Raw genomic sequence first — 19,003 nt, forward strand, 5'->3', positions numbered from 1 at the left:
ATAAACTGTGCTGCAGGGGGGCGTGTGGATGAAGTGGTCCCAGTAGAGTGCCTGTGTAGAAATCCCTCCGTTAGCTCTCCTATAGCTGCAAGTAGCCACATAACAGAGCTATGAGCTAACAGAGCTATAGCACACGTTCATTCATTCATTCTTCTTAAAGTATTGGTGAAATAAAGACAGATAATGCCTTATTTAGAGGCTGCATCCTCTAAGCCCCGTTCACTCCGTTATATGGATCTCCAGTTATCTAAATATCTTCTGAAGGACGCCGACTTTCACCAAACTGTTCTCGGTGAGTAGATGAACGTATTTCATGCCAGAAATAAGGTTTAAAAACACCGGAGTTCCCGTTTAAAACTAGCCTGAATTGAATTCAATCCGCAGAAGAAAATAGTCCCAGAAACACCTGAAAGTTTGCACCAAGGGTCGTATTTCTGCTGCATTCTGCACATTTGGTTTCACTCCAAGCAAAGCAAACATTTCACACGACATCACCTGATCTGAATCTTTATCCAGTTTTACTACAATGTCAAAGAAATGTCTTTTAAAAATGGTTTAAAAGATGCTGTTTAACTGAAGCGGAAACAGTTTGTTCACCTCGAAGAAGCTCTCCACATACTGCAGGACGTAGACTCCGCAGTCGCTGAAGTTATCCTGCTGAGGCACGCGTGGGCTGGAGCCCCTCATCACATCCTTCCCAAAGCCGCGCTGGTTCCCTTTGCGCACCTCCCACTCCACCTCCAGGTACCTAAAACAAGCGCACCCACACACAGCCCATCAGCTGCAGATCACCATGTGGGAAGCAACAATCCTGCCGAGCAGCACTCACTCTCTCAGAGTCTTCACCACGGTGGACCGGGCCGGGCCTCGCAGCGAGTCCATGATGAGAATGCAAGGCCTGAAAGAGACAAACTGCAGGTTTACACCTCAGCAGCACCCCCTGCAGGCCGGAGCGCAGCAGTGCAGCCACTCACTGTTTGCAGATGGTTGGTTTCGAGGCTAAGCTGGAGACGTCGGCGCTGACGGCATCTTCAGCCAGAGTCCCGTCGTCGCTGCACTCGTCCTGCACACGGGCGGAAAAACTCACCGACTGCACCAGCAATTAAGGCCAAATGGGATCAAATGCAAGGAGAAAGGAGGGGGGGGGGTACCTGACAGGAGCTCTGGTCATCAGAGAAGGTGTAGGTGTCGTCGTCGCCCTTTGTTGAGCCGTAACAAACGCTGATTCTGTGCAACTCGCCTGCAGGAACAAATGAGCGTAAATCTCCCTCCAACTCATCGGACTCAGACCAGCAGATGCTGCAGCTCAACTCACTCGTGTACGGCTGCTCGGGTTCAACCTGGCCGTTGCCCAGGGGCTCCTGGCTGCCCTCTGCGAAGGCGGAGTCAGCGGTGACATCACAGTCAGCCTGACCCTGCGCCGACCCCTCAGGCCCGGCGGGGGACGGCGGCCCGGAGGAGCTGTCCAGCCCGTCCCTGTCCGGCGACAGCGGGCGGCAGTGGTCCGGGATGTTCTCCTCCGACTGGAGCTCTGCAGCGGAGCTGGAGGCCGGCGCCGAGCCCTGGTACTGCAGGTTCTTCTCAAATATCGGACCCTCGAGGCCCGGGAAACAAATGACCGCCAGGTACCAGTGAGCTCTGAGGAGACGAGCGATTAGAGATGTTCTGAAACTGTAACAGTCTGGAATGGTTTCAAGAGGTTCTGGACAGAGATTTATGAGGATAAAATAACATAAAACCACATCTGCAGCCCGGATATCCAGATGTGGAACTGACCCAAATAAATCTTGCACATCTGTAACGTGTCCTGAGGAGGAGCGTTTGAACTCTGCAGATGTTCCAGGATGGGACGGGTCCAACGTACCTGGACTGGCCCGGTCAACATTTTCCATTAACCCAAATAATAAGCCTCTGAATCTGCCAGAATTCTCTTATCCAGCAAAAACATCAGGACTAACCAGGCTGATCCTTCATGAAGAAGAAAGCCCATCAGTAATGAGAACAGTTACTCCACTTTCAGGAGGATATTCATCGCTGGAACCCTGCAGAACAAACGCCGTCCTCAGAGCGGCTCAGTCTCATCTTTTAAAGGTTAGAGCCTCAAATAAGGTCAAATAAGGTCAAATAAGGTCCAGAAAGCCGCTTCTAATTAGGGGCGATATGACGATATTAAATCGTGAAGGAATGCAACGTGAAGACGATCTGTTAAACTGCAGAGATCGTCTCAGGCACAGTCTATAAATTACAGTTCTATGCTGATGCACCAGACGTGTTACATCATCAACCAGACCGACCAATCACAGCGACCTACGGGCCGTGACGCGCTTTCTTACCCGTCTCCTTGTCTGTGTGTAGCTGCATGGAGAGCTGTGGCTGAAAGCCAAACGGAGGAGCTGGTTGCTAATAAAAATTCCTCAATTATATGGAATTGATTTGGATTTGCCGCAACTGATCAAGTGCAAATAAATGTAATTTGCAAAGTTTGCACAGAAACGGTTCGCAGGTCAGGTGGAAACAGGACGAACCTGTTCAATCACTTGAAGAAGAAGCATCCAAACAGTATGCTGAGAGCCAAACAGCAAGGGGCCCGGCGGCACCGGCACCGCAGGGGAGGCAGCGGCTGGCGTTAGCAGCGGCTGGCGTTAGCGGCGGCTGGCGTTAGCGGCGGCTGGCGTAAGCGGCGGCTGGCGTAAGCGGCGGCTGGCGTAAGCGGCGGCTGGCGTAAGCGGCGGCTGGCGTAAGCGGCGGCTGGCGTAAGCGGCGGCTGGCGTAAGCGGCGGCTGGCGTAAGCGGCGGCTGGCGTAAGCGGCGGCTGGCGTAAGCGGCGGCTGGCGTAAGCGGCGGCTGGCGTAAGCGGCGGCTGGCGTAAGCGGCGGCTGGCGTAAGCGGCGGCTGGCGTAAGCGGCGGCTGGCGTAAGCGGCGGCTGGCGTAAGCGGCGGCTGGCGTAAGCGGCGGCTGGCGTAAGCGGCAACTGGCGTAAGCGGCAACTGGCGTAAGCAGCGGCTGGCGTAAGCAGCGGCTAGCTTAAGCAGCGGCTAGCTTAAGCAGCGGCTACCGTAAGCAGCGGCTACCGTAAGCAGCAGCTAGCTTAAGCAGCAGCTAGCTTAAGCAGCAGCTAGCTTAAGCAGCAGCTAGCTTAAGCAGCAGCTAGCGTAAGCAGCGGCTGGCGTAAGCAGCAGCTAGCGTAAGCAGCGGCTGGCGTAAGCAGCGGCTGGCGTAAGCAGCGGCTGGCGTAAGCAGCAGCTAGCGTAAGCAGCGGCTAGCTAAGGCCAAAACAGACAACATTTACACAGGCTTTTGACAAAGGCTCTCCTATGACAAGTCAAGCAAGCGATGGAAAGAGGTAATAGAAGCAGTTAGCTTTTATTTTGCAAAGTATCGGTACCGTTCAAGACGGTAGAAAAGGAGGCGTTCAAACGCCTGCTTCAAGTAGTTGAGCCGCGGTACGAGCTGCCGAAAATACTTCTGCAACACTGTCTGTTTTTCACTTTTCAATTTAAGATTGTGATGAAATCGAAATCGTGATTTTATTTTTAAAGAATCGTGATATTTTTGCCATTTCGCCCACCGCTAACTTCTAATCCCAGCTTTCACCTGCAGATGCAGGGAAAATAAGACCAAAATGTTCCAGCTGCCATTTAAGCTTGAAATAACCAACTTCTGATCAACTTTAACGTCAGAACGTCCCGTTCATGTGAGAGACGGGACTCTGAGTAAAAGCAACACTCACGACTCATTGATGGGAACAAAAATGAAGTCCTTCTGGAACAGATCCACGTGCCGAGTCCACGTCTTCACCCTGTTGTGCTTCCTCTTCTGGATTCTGCAAAGCAAAGTGAAGCAAAGTGAAGCGGTGTTGAACCGGTGAAGAGCTGCGAATGCTGATGTCACAGAGCTGATGACTCACGGCAGGTTGGTGGTGTCCGGGCCGCTGCGGCGCTCCCTCTGGTTCAGCCGCTTGTAGAAGAAGGAGCTGAACACGTGGATTCTTTGCGCATCTTCTTTTTTTAACTTCTCTAACACTAAATATCTGACGGCACAGAGAAACAACAGCAGTCACAGATCAGACCGGCTGCTCAGACGCTGAGGCACAAACGCAACACTCACTTTAAATAAAAGTCTATGATGACATCGTTGAGGAATTCTCCGTCATTAAGGCAGTGGAGGTCTTCATTAGTGACCGATATGCCACCTTTGGCTGGAGGCGGAGGGTACACCATCAACCTGAAAGACACGGAGGAGACTCGTTGCTGCAGCTGCTGGAAACAAGGACTAAAAATGTGAAGCTTTAGCCTCCGAAAGCGTGTTATTAAAGGGGAACTCCGTTAGCTCTCCTATAGCCACATAACAGCAGCTATGAGCTAACAGAGCTATGAGCTAACAGAGCTATGAGCTAACAGCAGCTATGAGCTAACAGAGCTATAGCACACGTTCATTCATTCATTCTTCTTAAAGTATTGGTGAAATAAAGACAGATAATGCCTTATTTAGAGGCTGCATCATCTAAGCCCCAAGGAATCTAAATATCTTCCATATAATAAGGCATTATCTGTCTTTATTTCACCAATACTTTAAGAAGAATGAATGAATGAACGTGTGCTATAGCTCTGTTAGCTCTTAGCTGCTGTTATGTGGCTACTTGCAGCTATAGGAGAGCTAACGGAGGGATTTCTACATAAATCTGATAAATATCCTGCCATGTTGCACAAAACTATCAGCAGCAAACTCTGTGTGAAGTTAGCCGACTGTCACAGAGCACGGAGTGAATAAACTGTGCTGCAGGGGGGCGTGTGGATGAAGTGGTCCCAGTAGAGTGCCTGTGTAGAAATCCCTCCGTTAGCTCTCCTATAGCTGCAAGTAGCCACATAACAGCAGCTATGAGCTAACAGAGCTATAGCACACGTTCATTCATTCATTCTTCTTAAAGTATTGGTGAAATAAAGACAGATAATGCCTTATTTAGAGGCTGCATCCTCTAAGCCCCGTTCACTCCGTTATATGGATCTCCAGTTATCTAAATATCTTCTGAAGGACGCCGACTTTCACCAAACTGTTCTCAGTGAGCAGATGAACGTATTTCATGCCAGAAATAAGGTTTAAAAACACCGGAGTTCCCCTTTAAGTCCCAAATTATTCCAACATGTTTTGCAGTAAAAATAATAATAATAATATAAATATGAGACCCGGCTTCAACCATTTTTACTGAAATTGTTGGTTTTAAACAGTCGTGTGCACGTTTTCTCTTTGTTATTCTTGCATTAATCCTCACAGCCTTCTTCAGACACGTGCACAGACACGTGCACAGATGTGCTGTTTGTTGCTTTTCGCCTTTACAGCTGATCAATGCCGCCATTTTCAGGCTTTTGTTGCAGTCAATATTCTTTTTATGAGGTGTTGCTACAGCAGTTAATGAAGAGTGAAGAGACACAAAAGAACAACAATACCATCACATCACGGTAAAAGGGAGGGAAGGGATCAAAAGAAAAGAGAGGAGAAAGAAGGTTTAAAAACACCGGAGTTCCCCTTTAATACCAGCCTGAATTGAATTCAATCCGCAGAAGAAAATAGTCCCAGAAACACCTGAAAGTTTGGACCAAGGGACCAGAAATAAGCTCGAGGTTTAAAAACACCGGAGTTTCCCTTTAAAATCTGCGAAATATTCTTTCAAATGATCGCGATACACCTGCAAAATGGGGTGAATCCATCCAGGAGCTCGTCTGCTTTTTGCTCCGATGGACAGACTGAACACCACCGTTTGGCAACATTAAAGAACCAAACCCAGCAGCAGATAGAGTGTTAATGTGCAGGGGAGGACACAAAAGAATAACAATACCATCACATCACGGTAAAAAGGAGGGAAGGGATCAAAAGAGAAGAGAAATAAAGGTTTAAAAACACCGGAGTTCCCCTTTAATACCAGCCTGAATTGAATTCAATCCGCAGAAGAAAATAGTCCCAGAAACACCTGAAAGTTTGGACCAAGGGACCAGAAATAAGCTTGAGGTTTAAAAACACCGGAGTTTCCCTTTAAAATCTGTGAAATATTCTTTCAAATGATCATGGGGGTTGATTTATGTACATTTGAAAGAGTGAATCCATCCAGGAGCTCGTCTGCTTTTTGCTCCGATGGACAGACTGAACACCACCGTTTGGCAGCATTAAAGAACCAAACCCAGCAGCAGATCTGGTGTTAATAAAGTCCAGGGGAGGACCGGAGAACTGACAGTGAGGCAGAGTCACTCACTTCATTACTGGACCGGAAAAGGTGGGCTGGAGGTCGGTCATGTCGTCTCCATCCTCAAAGTACGAGCTGGTTTGCTGGCGGGTGGCCATCCGTGTGCGACCCGGCATCCCGACAGACATGACCGGGGAAGCTGTGGTTTGAGCTGGTTTCTGCAACAGAAGAAGAGAAACTGGAGCTTCAGAGGCACTGAAACTGGTCCCATTCAGGAAGGTTAAAGAATTCACTAAATCAGACCAAAGAAAGCTGCTGGATCGAGTCCATCCCGGGTCGTTTTTACCTCGTTTATCATTCAAAGACATGAGAATTAACAGCCAACAACGACCAAGCATCACGGCGCCAAACCCACCTTCTCCCACTTCTGCTTAATCGTCTTGTTGTAGTTGACCAGGCGGATGTTGGCCTCCTCGAACGTCAGCTTGGAAGGGAAGCTGCTGAGGCTGCTGGCAGCGCCGATCACGCCCAGAATGTCCTCCAGGATCATCTGCTCCTTCATCGCCAAGCCGTTCTCGAAGATCAGAACGATGTACTTCTCGTCCAACTCTGCAACAGGAGGTTCAGAAGGAGGCGTTTTCTTCCCGTTTCATCAGAAGAAAACATAAACTTTACCGAGGAGCTCCTGTTTTCTGCAGAGTACGACTGACTGGATTAAAGCTGGAGGAGCTAAAAACACAGGTGGAATAAATCAGGAAGTGATGATGCAGGTGATCAGATGTTTGATAAATCACAAACGGAGGAAAGAAGAAGCACGATGCTGCAGAGCAGCCACCATCCCAGCAGATAAAAGGTCGCCTGCAGGTGTGTTTAACAAGCAAAGCAACGCTTCAGGGTCACTCTGCCACCAAGTTGGTGATCTTTCCTCCTTCTAAGGCAGGGGTCAGGAACCTATGGCTCGCCAGCCAGGTGTGGCTCTTTTGATGACTGCCTCTGGCTCGCAGATAAAACTAAATATTCTCACTTGTTTTAATCCATCCATCGATTTTTCATGTCCTGTTCAGGGCTGCAGGAGCATTATTTTAAATTGGATGATACTGGACTACGTAAAACAGGTAAACGCCCCCTTTTGAATCAGTCTGCTCGGTCATTAGCTCAAAGCTAACCCTTCGACGAAGAAGATGGCGAAAAGAAAAAAAGATGACGAGTATCGTACATTTCAGGCCGAATGGACTGAAGAATTCGCCTTTGTGGAGAGAGCAAATTCTGCGGTGTGTCTAATTTGCAAAGACAAAATTACATCGATGAAACGGTCGAATGTAAAGCGGCACTTCGACACGCGCCATGCTACCTTTGCATCAAAATACCCGGCAGGAGACGGCAGAAAGAAAGCGTGCCAAGAGCTACTGAGCAGGGTACAAGCCAGAGCTACTGAGCAGGGTACAAGCCAGAGCTACTGAGCAGGGTACAAGCCAGAGCTACTGAGCAGGGTACAAGCTAGAGCTACTGAGCAGGGAACAAGCTAGAGCTACTGAGCAGGGTACAAGCTAGAGCTACTGAGCAGGGTACAAGCTAGAGCTACTGAGCAGGGTACAAGCTAGAGCTACTGAGCAGGGTACAAGCTAGAGCTACTGAGCAGGGTACAAGCCAGAGCTACTGAGCAGGGTACAAGCTAGAGCTACTGAGCAGGGTACAAGCTAGAGCTACTGAGCAGGGTACAAGCTAGAGCTACTGAGCAGGGTACAAGCTAGAGCTACTGAGCAGGGTACAAGCCAGAGCTACTGAGCAGGGTACAAGCCAGAGCTACTGAGCAGGGTACAAGCCAGAGCTACTGAGCAGGGTACAAGCCAGAGCTACTGAGCAGGGTACAAGCCAGAGCTACTGAGCAGGGAACAAGCTAGAGCTACTGAGCAGGGTACAAGCTAGAGCTACTGAGCAGGGTACAAGCTAGAGCTACTGAGCAGGGTACAAGCTAGAGCTACTGAGCAGGGTACAAGCTAGAGCTACTGAGCAGGGTACAAGCCAGAGCTACTGAGCAGGGTACAAGCCAGAGCTACTGAGCAGGGTACAAGCCAGAGCTACTGAGCAGGGTACAAGCCAGAGCTACTGAGCAGGGAACAAGCTAGAGCTACTGAGCAGGGTACAAGCTAGAGCTACTGAGCAGGGTACAAGCTAGAGCTACTGAGCAGGGTACAAGCTAGAGCTACTGAGCAGGGTACAAGCCAGAGCTACTGAGCAGGGTACAAGCCAGAGCTACTGAGCAGGGTACAAGCTAGAGCTACTGAGCAGGGTACAAGCTAGAGCTACTGAGCAGGGAACAAGCTAGAGCTACTGAGCAGGGTACAAGCTAGAGCTACTGAGCAGGGTACAAGCTAGAGCTACTGAGCAGGGTACAAGCTAGAGCTACTGAGCAGGGTACAAGCTAGAGCTACTGAGCAGGATACAAGCTAGCCAGCAGCAACTCTGCTAGCAACAAATTCTGCTAGCTTTGCTGGATCTTTAGCAATAGTGAGGAACGGAAAACCATTCACAGATGGCGAGTATGCTAATAAATAATATGCTAATATATGCTAATATAATATGCTAATAAATTCAGAGGCTTATTATACTGACATTTAGTTGAATTCACTTTTAAAATATATTATATGGCTCTCATTGAAATAAATTTCCAAATTTTCTTAGTCAAAAAGGTTCCCGACCCCTGTTCTGAGGTGAAGAAAGGGACTGAATGTGGAGGAAACTCGCTCCAAAGCGACTGGAACCAGAACCCAGATAAGATGAAAAGACTAAGACTAGAATAACAGGTTTGTATTTCGTCATTTTCAGCCAAATGTTGCTTTGCTGCAAACTAAAAATGATCAAATGAGCCAATTCCCAATCAAATTATTGGGAATTATTTCACTTAATCAGCTGAGACCACTTTTCTGAAAAGATAAAAGGAATCCAATCATGTGATGTTTTATCGCTTGTTCTGTTGTTAACTTTCACATGTTTTCATCATTTAAATTTGAATTTCTTCCACCTTTCATCAGAAAACAGGTGATTATTTTTTGCTCATTTTTGTCTTTGAGCTCATCCCGAAAGGCCCAGAATGATCCGATTGGTCAAATACGCCAAAACATGTCTGCGTTTGAGGCGTTTCAACCACGCACGAGTCTGACAAGTCATTGGAGGCAGTTCAGAGGTCCTCAGCGGGGGAGAAAAAGTCCCGAAATGATGATTTACAGCTTAAAAGGTCAAATTTACCGGGGGCTCACAACCCGCCGCTTCTACTTCTTCTGCCGCCGGAAGCAGCCAAAGGGGCGGGGCTTATATGTATAGCAACTAGCAGATATATATAATAATCCATCCATAGATCGGTTCCCTCTTTCACCATGGATCGTACTCTGGGCTCTTTGTGTTTCTTTGTGTTTGCGCTCTACCGTTTTCCGCTTTTTCCTCACTTTTTTTCGCCTTTTTTCCCGCCTTTTTCCCCCGCCTTTTTTCCCGCCTTTTTTCCCGCCTTCGGAATCCAGATCGGCCCTAATTGCAAAAGTCCTCAGCGGGGGAGAAAAAGTCCCGAAATGATGATTTACAGCTTAAAAAGTCAAATTTAATCCAATCAGGGGATATGAGACACTTCCAGGCTTGACTAACAGTCTGAAAACTTTGTGATAACCTGTGAGTGAGGTTTACAGCTCTCCCTCACGTGTGCATCTTAGGTTTTGTACTCACGGTCTCCGGCGCAGTCGTACCACTGTCCTTTCTCCCTGGACATGTCCAGGTCCGAGCGAAGCCGGTCGCACTCACGCGGCGTCGTCTGGAAAAACAAGACGGGAAGTTTCCGGACGCTGCACCACTCGCAGCTGATCAGCTCCGACGTCTGAAGGCAGACCTTCTCCATGCTGCCGATCTCTGGACCTGAAGAAGAAGAAGAAAAAAAAAAGTCAGGCTTTGTCATCGCAGCAGACGGTCGCCATGACTACCGTCACGCTCGACTGATTCATACCTTCAGTTTCCAGAAGAATGCGGTCGATGGAGAACTGAGAAGACAAAAGAGAGCAGTAAGTAAGTCATTTTTTTCCATGAAACTGGGGCTGAGCGATTTTATCGATACCGCGATATATATCGATATTTTAAGTATCGATACATATCGATATTTTGAGTATCGATAAAGTATCGATGTTTCAGCCGCGAGTATCTTTTATTTATTCATTTTTAGCAAACTTTATTGACAAGTCAGACGTTACAATTAGTGATAAACACAGATCATTAATGTAATACAAAACAATGCCGAGGGGGTGTCACATTATACAATGATGTGTGTTGAATCGTATAAAATCGTATCGTGAGATTAGTGTATCGCTGCAGCCCCAAAAGTATGACGTTACAGATGAAATGTGATGCTTGTCCACTCTGTGAGAAACAAGACATGAATGAAAGCCCATCACCTCCAACTTAACCTCCCTAAAGCTGAGCTGCTGGTCTTCCCAGCCAAACCAACCAAACACCACAGCATCTGCATCCAAACTGAATCTCTTGCTCCAGCAAAGGCAGCTGGAAACCTGGGTGTCATGATTGATGACCAACTGACCTTCAAAGATCCCGTTACCTCGGTTGCTCATTCGTGCCGCTTTGCATTACTAAACATAAGAAAGATCAGACCATACCTGACCCAACATGCCCCCCAGCTCCTGGTGCAGGCCATGGTCATCTCCCCCCTTCACTACAGCAAAGCTCTCCTAACTGGTCTCCTAACTAGTCTCCTAACTAGTCTCCTAACTGGTCTCCTAGCTAGTCTCCTAACTGGTCTCCTAACTGGTTTCCTAACTGGTTTCCTAACTGGTTTCCTAACTAGTCTCCTAACTAGTCTCCTAACTAGTCTCCTAACTAGTCTCCTAACTAGTCTCCTAACTGGTCTCCTAACTGGTTTCCTAACTAGTCTCCTAACTAGTCTCCTAACTGGTCTCCTAACTGGTCTCCTAACTGGTCTCCTAACTAGTCTCCTAACTGGTCTCCTAACTGGTCTCCTAACTGGTTTCCTAACTGGTCTCCTAACTGGTCTCCTAACTGGTCTCCTAACTGGTTTCCTAACTGGTTTCCTAACTGGTTTCCTAACTGGTCTCCAGCCTGTGAAACCTCTGCAGATGGTCCAGAACGCGGCGGTGTGTCTGGTCTTGGATCAGCCTAAAAGAACACGCCCCCCCTCTGTTCATTGAGCTCCTCTGGCTGCCCTTAGCCGCCCGCATCAGATCCAAGTCCCTGATGTTAGCTACAAAGAGCTTAATGGAACGGCTCCATCTACTTGAATGCTCTTGCAAAGGCTTCTGTCCCAACTGGGTCCCTCCGTTGGTCCCAGGATTGTCGTCTAGCAGCTCCTACACCACGCCTAAGACAATCCAAACAATGCCGAGGGAGTGTCACATTATACAATGATGTGTGTTGAATCGTATAAAATCGTATCGTGAGATTAGTGTATCGCTGCAGCCCCAAAAGTATGACGTTACAGATGAAATGTGATGCTTGTCCACTCTGTGAGAAACAAGACATGAATGAAAGCCCATCACCTCCAACTTAACCTCCCTAAAGCTGAGCTGCTGGTCTTCCCAGCCAAACCAACCAAACACCACAGCATCTGCATCCAAACTGAATCTCTTGCTCCAGCAAAGGCAGCTGGAAACCTGGGTGTCATGATTGATGACCAACTGACCTTCAAAGATCCCGTTACCTCGGTTGCTCATTCGTGCCGCTTTGCATTACTAAACATAAGAAAGATCAGACCATACCTGACCCAACATGCCCCCCAGCTCCTGGTGCAGGCCATGGTCATCTCCCCCCTTCACTACAGCAAAGCTCTCCTAACTGGTCTCCTAACTAGTCTCCTAACTAGTCTCCTAACTGGTCTCCTAGCTAGTCTCCTAACTGGTCTCCTAACTGGTTTCCTAACTGGTTTCCTAACTGGTTTCCTAACTGGTTTCCTAACTAGTCTCCTAACTAGTCTCCTAACTAGTCTCCTAACTAGTCTCCTAACTGGTCTCCTAACTGGTCTCCTAACTAGTCTCCTAACTAGTCTCCTAACTGGTCTCCTAACTGGTCTCCTAACTGGTCTCCTAACTAGTCTCCTAACTGGTCTCCTAACTGGTCTCCTAACTGGTTTCCTAACTGGTCTCCTAACTGGTCTCCTAACTGGTCTCCTAACTGGTTTCCTAACTGGTTTCCTAACTGGTTTCCTAACTGGTCTCCAGCCTGTGAAACCTCTGCAGATGGTCCAGAACGCGGCGGTGTGTCTGGTCTTGGATCAGCCTAAAAGAACACGCCCCCCCTCTGTTCATTGAGCTCCTCTGGCTGCCCTTAGCCGCCCGCATCAGATCCAAGTCCCTGATGTTAGCTACAAAGAGCTTAATGGAACGGCTCCATCTACTTGAATGCTCTTGCAAAGGCTTCTGTCCCAACTGGGTCCCTCCGTTGGTCCCAGGATTGTCGTCTAGCAGCTCCTACACCACGCCTAAGACAATCCAAACTCTGTTCATGTGTCGTCCCACGATGGTGGAATGACCTACCGAGCGCTACCAGAACAGGGGCGTCCCTGTCTATCTTCAAGAAGCTCCTGAAAACCCAGCTCTTCAGAGAGCATCTCCTATCCCAGCACTTACCTTGTACTTCCCTCCCCCCTCTATCTCTGCACTTTATCTTTCTGCACTTCCTTCTATGCCTGCACCCTATCTCTGCTCTGTCCCCTCTGACAGAGTCGGACTCCTGGGTTCCTTCTATGTAGCTTATTGTTAGCTTTTTATAAAGCTGTTATATCTTCATTTGTAAGTCGCTTTGGATAAAAGCGTCTGATAAATACAGAAACATAAGACGACTCACGATGACGGGCTTCGTCACCATCCTGCGCAGAGTCCCGATTCTCACGCTCCGACACTCCAGGATGATGCTGTCACACTTGTTGAATGTGACTTTGGGCTTCTTTGTCCTCGGCATAAACTGCTCAGCAGGTTGATTCCCAAACTGGAAGAAGACATAAAGCGTGTGAGGGTTTTTAAATCATACGTCGGACTCGTTTGGTTCCAGTGACTTTCCTTTTCTCACCTGATCTTTCATGCGGGCTCTCCTTGGTATCGTGATCTTCGTGTTGACATCTTCAAAGAAGTCGTTGTTGGGCTCCTCCAGCTCTCCGGCGCTCTTCACCGCCGCCTCCACCCTGCCTCCAGACGGCGCCGGGGAGGAGTGAGCCGAGTCGGCCGGTCGGGGGGAAACGCTGTCCAGTCGGTTGACGCTTCCCGTGCTGGCGTTGTCCGCCTCTTCCTCTTCCTCATCATCACTGGACAGGACAACTGAAAAGCCAAAAACGCGGTTCTTTCACTGGAACTTTAGCTCTTTACCTCCATATCTCCACATCTAAGATTCCCCCGTTTCACACAGTTTCTGTGACAGTTTCATCAAAACATAACGATTAACAAATAAAGATATTAAAATGAATATCCTGGAACTTGCAGCTGAGTTAAATAAGATGTTTAGAACGTGTCAGAACGTTACTTTCCCTCAGCAAGCTTCAGCTAAAGTTGCTTCAGATGGGTCATTCTCTCGGGTCATGAGCCTAAATTAAAGGAAACTAAAAGGCTGATTTGTTTGGTTCTTGAGGAGGTTTTCATCCATTATTCAAGAGAGTTTCGGGCTAAATAAAACACCCGAACTGAGCGTTCACAGACCTTTACATGAGTCTGCTCCTCAGGTCGAGCCTCTGAGGTTCCCTCAAACTCAAATACTAAAGTCAGAATCTGATCAAAACTGTACAAACTTCAGCTTTTCAGGTCCAAGACAACCTGGGATTCAATCACAAGGCTTAAATGCTCCTAAGTTCTCTATAAATGCTCCAAAGTTCCATATTTTTGTAAAAAAAACAGACGTTTAGGTGTATATTAACACCACTTAAGTCCCATTAAAGCTGCTCTCATTCCCCAGTTGTCAGATAAGATCAATTAAAGCATTTCCAGACGGAATAAAATCCAGATTTCCTACATTCATCTGACAGAATCACCCTCAAAGTGCCATAAATTCAGCTGCACTTACAACATGGACCTTGACCGATGGCTTAAATATTAACTCACTGTCAAACTCACGTGGAACATCCTGAAGAACCGAGTAAAGGAAGCCCAGCTGCCTGCTTTTCATGCACTTAGACATACGTTTGGCTTCGTTCTGGTAAATACTGAAGTTTTAATTCATACCAGAACAAGCCTGGAAACCCAGCGTTTAGTCAGTTTCATCCCAACAATGGATGAAGGAGACTGAACTGGTTCAGCTCCTGGAGTTTAAACATTTGGAAGATGACGCACTGCTGTGATTTAGTTTGGTTTTTGAGGTTCTGTTGGGAAACTGGTGGAATAATTACAGAACATTCTGGACCACAGTGAAACTCAGTGAGGAACAGGGCCGGGGACCAAACTTCGGTTCTTTTAAGGCACCGAAATGCTTCGGTATCAAAACATGCCTCGTCTTTCGGTGCCCAGAGGTTAATCACTCAATCTAGAGCTCATCGTGCCGCCCTCGATTGGCCGTATTAACGTTGATTCCCGAGAATCAGCTCCTCCAAATCCGAGACTATGGTCCCCAGCTGAAAAAGGGTGGGATGCTCTCTCCGGGTCGGGAATGAGATCCTTCCCCAAGTGGAGGAGTTCAAGTATCTCGGGGTCTTGTTCACAGTGAGGGACGAATGGAGCGGATCGGTGCAGCGTCTGCAGACCCGGGGGAGACCCAGGACACTTTGGGGAGACTATGTCTCTTGGTTGGCCTGGGAACGCCTTGGGGTCCCCCCGAAAGAGCTGGAGAAAGAGCCGGAGAAAGAGCCGGAGAAAGAGCCGGAGGAAGAGTTGGAGGAAGAGTTGGAGGAAGAGTTGGAGGAAGAGTTGGAGGAAGAGTTGGAGGAAGAGTTGGAGAAGGAGTTGGAGAAAGAGCCGGAGAAAGAGCCGGAGAAAGAGCCGGAGAAAGAGCTGGAGAAAGAGCTGGAGAAAGAGCCGGAGAAAGAGCTGGAGAAAGAGCTGGAGAAAGAGCTGGAGAAAGAGCTGGAGAAAGAGCTGGAGAAAGAGCTGGAGAAAGAGCTGGAGAAAGAGCTGGAGAAAGAGCTGGAGAAAGAGCTGGAGAAAGAGCCGGAGAAAGAGCCGGAGAAAGAGCCGGAGAAAGAGATGGAGAAAGAGATGGAGAAAGAGCCGGAGAAAGAGCCGGAGAAAGAGCCGGAGAAAGAGCCGGAGAAAGAGCCGGAGAAAGAGCCGGAGAAAGAGCCGGAGAAAGAGCCGGAGAAAGAGCCGGAGAAAGAGCCGGAGAAAGAGCCGGAGAAAGAGCCGGAGAAAGAGCCGGAGGAAGTGGCCGGGGAAAGAGACGTCTGGGTTTCTCTGTTAAAGCTGCTGCCCCCACGATCCACGGATAAGGTGCAGACGACGGATGGATGGATGGAACATTACACTTTGCTGCCTGCAGGGAAACGTGGTTACGCCCACTGACGGGTTCACATGCATCTGCGTTGGGAACTGTAGGTGTTTGCGTGTCATCGAACCGGTTAAACGATGCCTCCGAGGTCTAAAGCGTGGCTCCATTTCACCAAGACTGATGCCAACATCTGCCAAAAAGTCAGCGCTGATAAGGCAGCAACACGACTAATTTAATTAACTATTTGACCTGCACAAAATCAATTTAAGAGCAGAAAGTTGCTCCGTGTTTGACTGGAAGAAGGTCGGACCGGAGCCATCCTCCTCTCAGCATTAACATAGTTCAAAATCTCCACCACTGGACTCTAAGAGCACCGAGGACGGCGCAGTGTGTGGCATTATAACAGGTAACGTTCAGCGAAATCTGGCAGAAATCTTAATGTTTCTGCAGCTTAATACGAGCAGAAAGCAGATGTTGACGTTTCTGAAGGAAATCTGCTGAGTGAAAAGCATCCTCAGTGTGGAGGATGGTGTTAGACACCAACCTGGCAACCTGTTTGCACCCTGACCAGCAGAAATTAGCTGAAAAGACATTGAAAAGACATCCAAACAACGTCTTCATGTGGTTGGAAAGTGAAAAGTTGTAATTTTCTATTATTATTTCTGGACTAAATCCAGACTATGACGGACCGACCCAAAAACCAACGTCCAAATGGCGTCTGGTGTTCGGGGGGGAACTGTTTTCTGTAAGATAACTGCTTGGATTGGAACAATAAAACTGAAGATTTGTGCTGTTATTTCCTTTTTGTTAGAATTAATATAATAAAATTGGTATAGAAAAAGGTATTGAACCGAAGGTATCGCCATAGAAACATTCTGATTGATACCCCGCCCTAAACAGGCGCTGAAGTGTCTTTTCTCCACTTTGCTGCAGCAGAAAAGGCCTAAATGTTGTCTTTCTTTTCACTCACTGGGGTCGTTGAGCTTGTGCTGCTGCGCCGCCGTGGCCCTCTTCCCTTTGGCGGGCGTCTTCGCCCCGCAGCAGCTCGACATCCCGGCCGCCAGAGCCGACCTGCCGTTGTTCAGAGGCAGCAGCGTCCCCCTGGTGGTGGCGATCGGTATGGGCGCCGTTTCCTCGTAGCTCGCCCTCACCGCCGTGCCCGGTTTGTAAAAGTTCTGCTGGAGGCTGTTTGGTCCGGGGGAGGGTTGGGGTCTGATTGGGGGTCTGGGGGTCGGGGCCGAGGACGTGGACGGCGCTACGCTGCTGCCACAGTTCTGACACTTGCTGCTGTCCTCGCTCGGCTTGTTGCACTTCAGGCACACCTTGTGGTAGACGGTCGGCCAGAGAAGCTGCCAAAGGAAAAGGTGAAATAACGCAGCATTTAGACGAGTCCACGGCTGAGGAATGTCCTGCTTTCATTAGCATCTGGAGAGCCGTTTCAAAGTTCAGTTTCTCACTGAAATCAGACATTATTGTGAAAGAAAAATCTGTTTTTGACACATTTTCAGGATAAAAATTAATGATAAAGGAGCAAAACTCACTGAAAAGTGCAAATAATGCCAATTTCTGTCCAAAAGTAAGTTTCTCACTGAAATCAGACATTATTATGAAAGAAAAATCTGTTTTTGACAAGTTTTCAGGATAAAAATTTATGATAAACAAGCAAAACTCACTGAAAAGTGCAAATAATGCCAATTTCTGTCCAAAAGTAAGTTTCTCACTGAAATCAGACATTATTATGAAAGAAAAATCTGTTTTTGACAAGTTTTCAGGATAAAAATTAATGATAAAGGAGCTAAACTCACTGAAAAGTGCAAATAATGCCAATTTCTGTCCAAAAGTAAGTTTCTCACTGAAATCAGACATCATTGTGAAAGAAAAATCTGTTTTTGTCAGGTTTTCAGGATAAAAATTAATGATAAAGGAGCAAAACTCACTGAAAAGTGCAAATAATGCCAATTTCTGTCCAAAAGTATGATAAAAGTAACTTTTTTTAATCAAATTCTGTATTTATCTACTTATTAATTCCTTTATATTGTAAATTATTTACAATTAAAACCGAAAAAGTTTGGACAGTTTCAAATATGGAAAGAAAAATTAATAATAAACCAGCAAAACTCACTGAAAAGTGCAAATAATGCATTTTTTAAATCAAATTCTGTATTTATCTACTTATTAATTTATTCATATTGGAAATTATTTACAATTAAAACCGAAAAAGTTTGGACAGTTTCAAATATGGAAAGAAAAATTAATGATAAACGAGCAAAACTCACTGAAAAGTGCAAATAATGCCAATTTCTGTTCAAAAGTATGATAAAAGTAACTTTTTTTAATCAAATTCTGTATTTATCTACTTATTAATTAATTTATATTGGAAATTATTTACAATTAAAACCGAAAAAGTTTGGACAGTTTCAAATATGGAAAGAAAAGCAACTAATAGTAGAAATAGCTCACTTATACGGACTTTTATTTAATTAAAGACGCTCTGAACTGAAGATAATTCATGTTTTAACTCGTCGTTTAACTCACATGTAGCAAAAAGAAACATTTTCCTGGGCTATTATCCGTTTCAAAGTTCAGTTTCTCACTGAAATCAGACATTATTGTGAAAGAAAAATCTGTTTTCGTCACGTTTTCAGGATAAAAATTAATGATAAAGGAGCAAAACTCACTGAAAAGTGCAAATAATGCCAATTTCTGTCCAAAAGTAAGTTTCTCACTGAAATAAGACATTGTGAAAGAAAAATCTGTTTTTGACACGTTTTCAGGATAAAAATTAATGATAAACGAGCAAAACTCACTGAAAAGTGCAAATAATGCCAATTTCTGTCCAAAAGTATGATAAAAGTAACTTTTTTTAATCAAATTCTGTATTTATCTACTTATTAATTCCTTTATATTGTAAATTATTTACAATTAAAACCGAAAAAGTTTGGACAGTTTCAAATATGGAAAGAAAAGCAACCAATAGTAGAAATAGCTCACTTATACGGACTTTTATTTAATTAAAGACGCCTTGAACTGAAGATAATTCATGTTTTAACTCGTCCTTTAACTCACATGTAGCAAAAAGAAACATTTTCCTGGGCTATTATCCGTTTCAAAGTTAAGTTTCTCACTGAAATCAGACATTATTGTGAAAGAAAATCTGTTTTTGACAAGTTTTCAGGATAAAAATTAATGATAAACGAGCAAAACTCACTGAAAAGTGCAAATAATGCCTTTTTTTTTTTAATCAAATTCTGTATTTATCTACTTATTAATTCATTCATATTGGAAATGATTTACAATTAAAACCGAAAAAGTTTGGACGGTTTCAAATATGGAAAGAAAAGCAACTAATAGTAGAAATAGCTCACTTATACGGACTTTTATTTAATTAAAGACGCTCTGAACTGAAGATAATTCATGTTTTA

General features: G+C 46.2%; 1 protein-coding gene across 2 annotated transcripts in view; it reads right to left on the bottom strand.

The window, feature by feature from the left end:
* Window positions 1-19,003, bottom strand: part of senp6a (SUMO specific peptidase 6a) — a 37,506-nt gene that overhangs the window by 1,118 nt on the left and 17,385 nt on the right. For both annotated transcript variants that reach the window (XM_072361737.1, XM_072361738.1), the window contains 15 exons: window positions 16,552-16,930; window positions 13,248-13,492; window positions 13,026-13,166; window positions 10,165-10,198; window positions 9,891-10,076; window positions 6,592-6,785; window positions 6,246-6,394; window positions 4,109-4,225; window positions 3,909-4,031; window positions 3,732-3,824; window positions 1,316-1,638; window positions 1,152-1,240; window positions 975-1,063; window positions 830-898; window positions 598-748 (listed from right to left, as the gene is read on the bottom strand). In XM_072361737.1, the coding sequence (XP_072217838.1) occupies window positions 598-748; window positions 830-898; window positions 975-1,063; window positions 1,152-1,240; window positions 1,316-1,638; window positions 3,732-3,824; window positions 3,909-4,031; window positions 4,109-4,225; window positions 6,246-6,394; window positions 6,592-6,785; window positions 9,891-10,076; window positions 10,165-10,198; window positions 13,026-13,166; window positions 13,248-13,492; window positions 16,552-16,930 (2,382 nt within the window). The remainder of the gene's footprint in view (window positions 1-597; window positions 749-829; window positions 899-974; window positions 1,064-1,151; window positions 1,241-1,315; window positions 1,639-3,731; window positions 3,825-3,908; window positions 4,032-4,108; window positions 4,226-6,245; window positions 6,395-6,591; window positions 6,786-9,890; window positions 10,077-10,164; window positions 10,199-13,025; window positions 13,167-13,247; window positions 13,493-16,551; window positions 16,931-19,003) is intronic.

Source organism: Leuresthes tenuis, unplaced genomic scaffold (genome assembly GCF_036924035.1).
Source record: "Leuresthes tenuis unplaced genomic scaffold, fLeuTen1.0.hap1 SCAF_13, whole genome shotgun sequence".
In the NCBI taxonomy this organism is placed as follows: domain Eukaryota; kingdom Metazoa; phylum Chordata; class Actinopteri; order Atheriniformes; family Atherinopsidae; genus Leuresthes; species Leuresthes tenuis.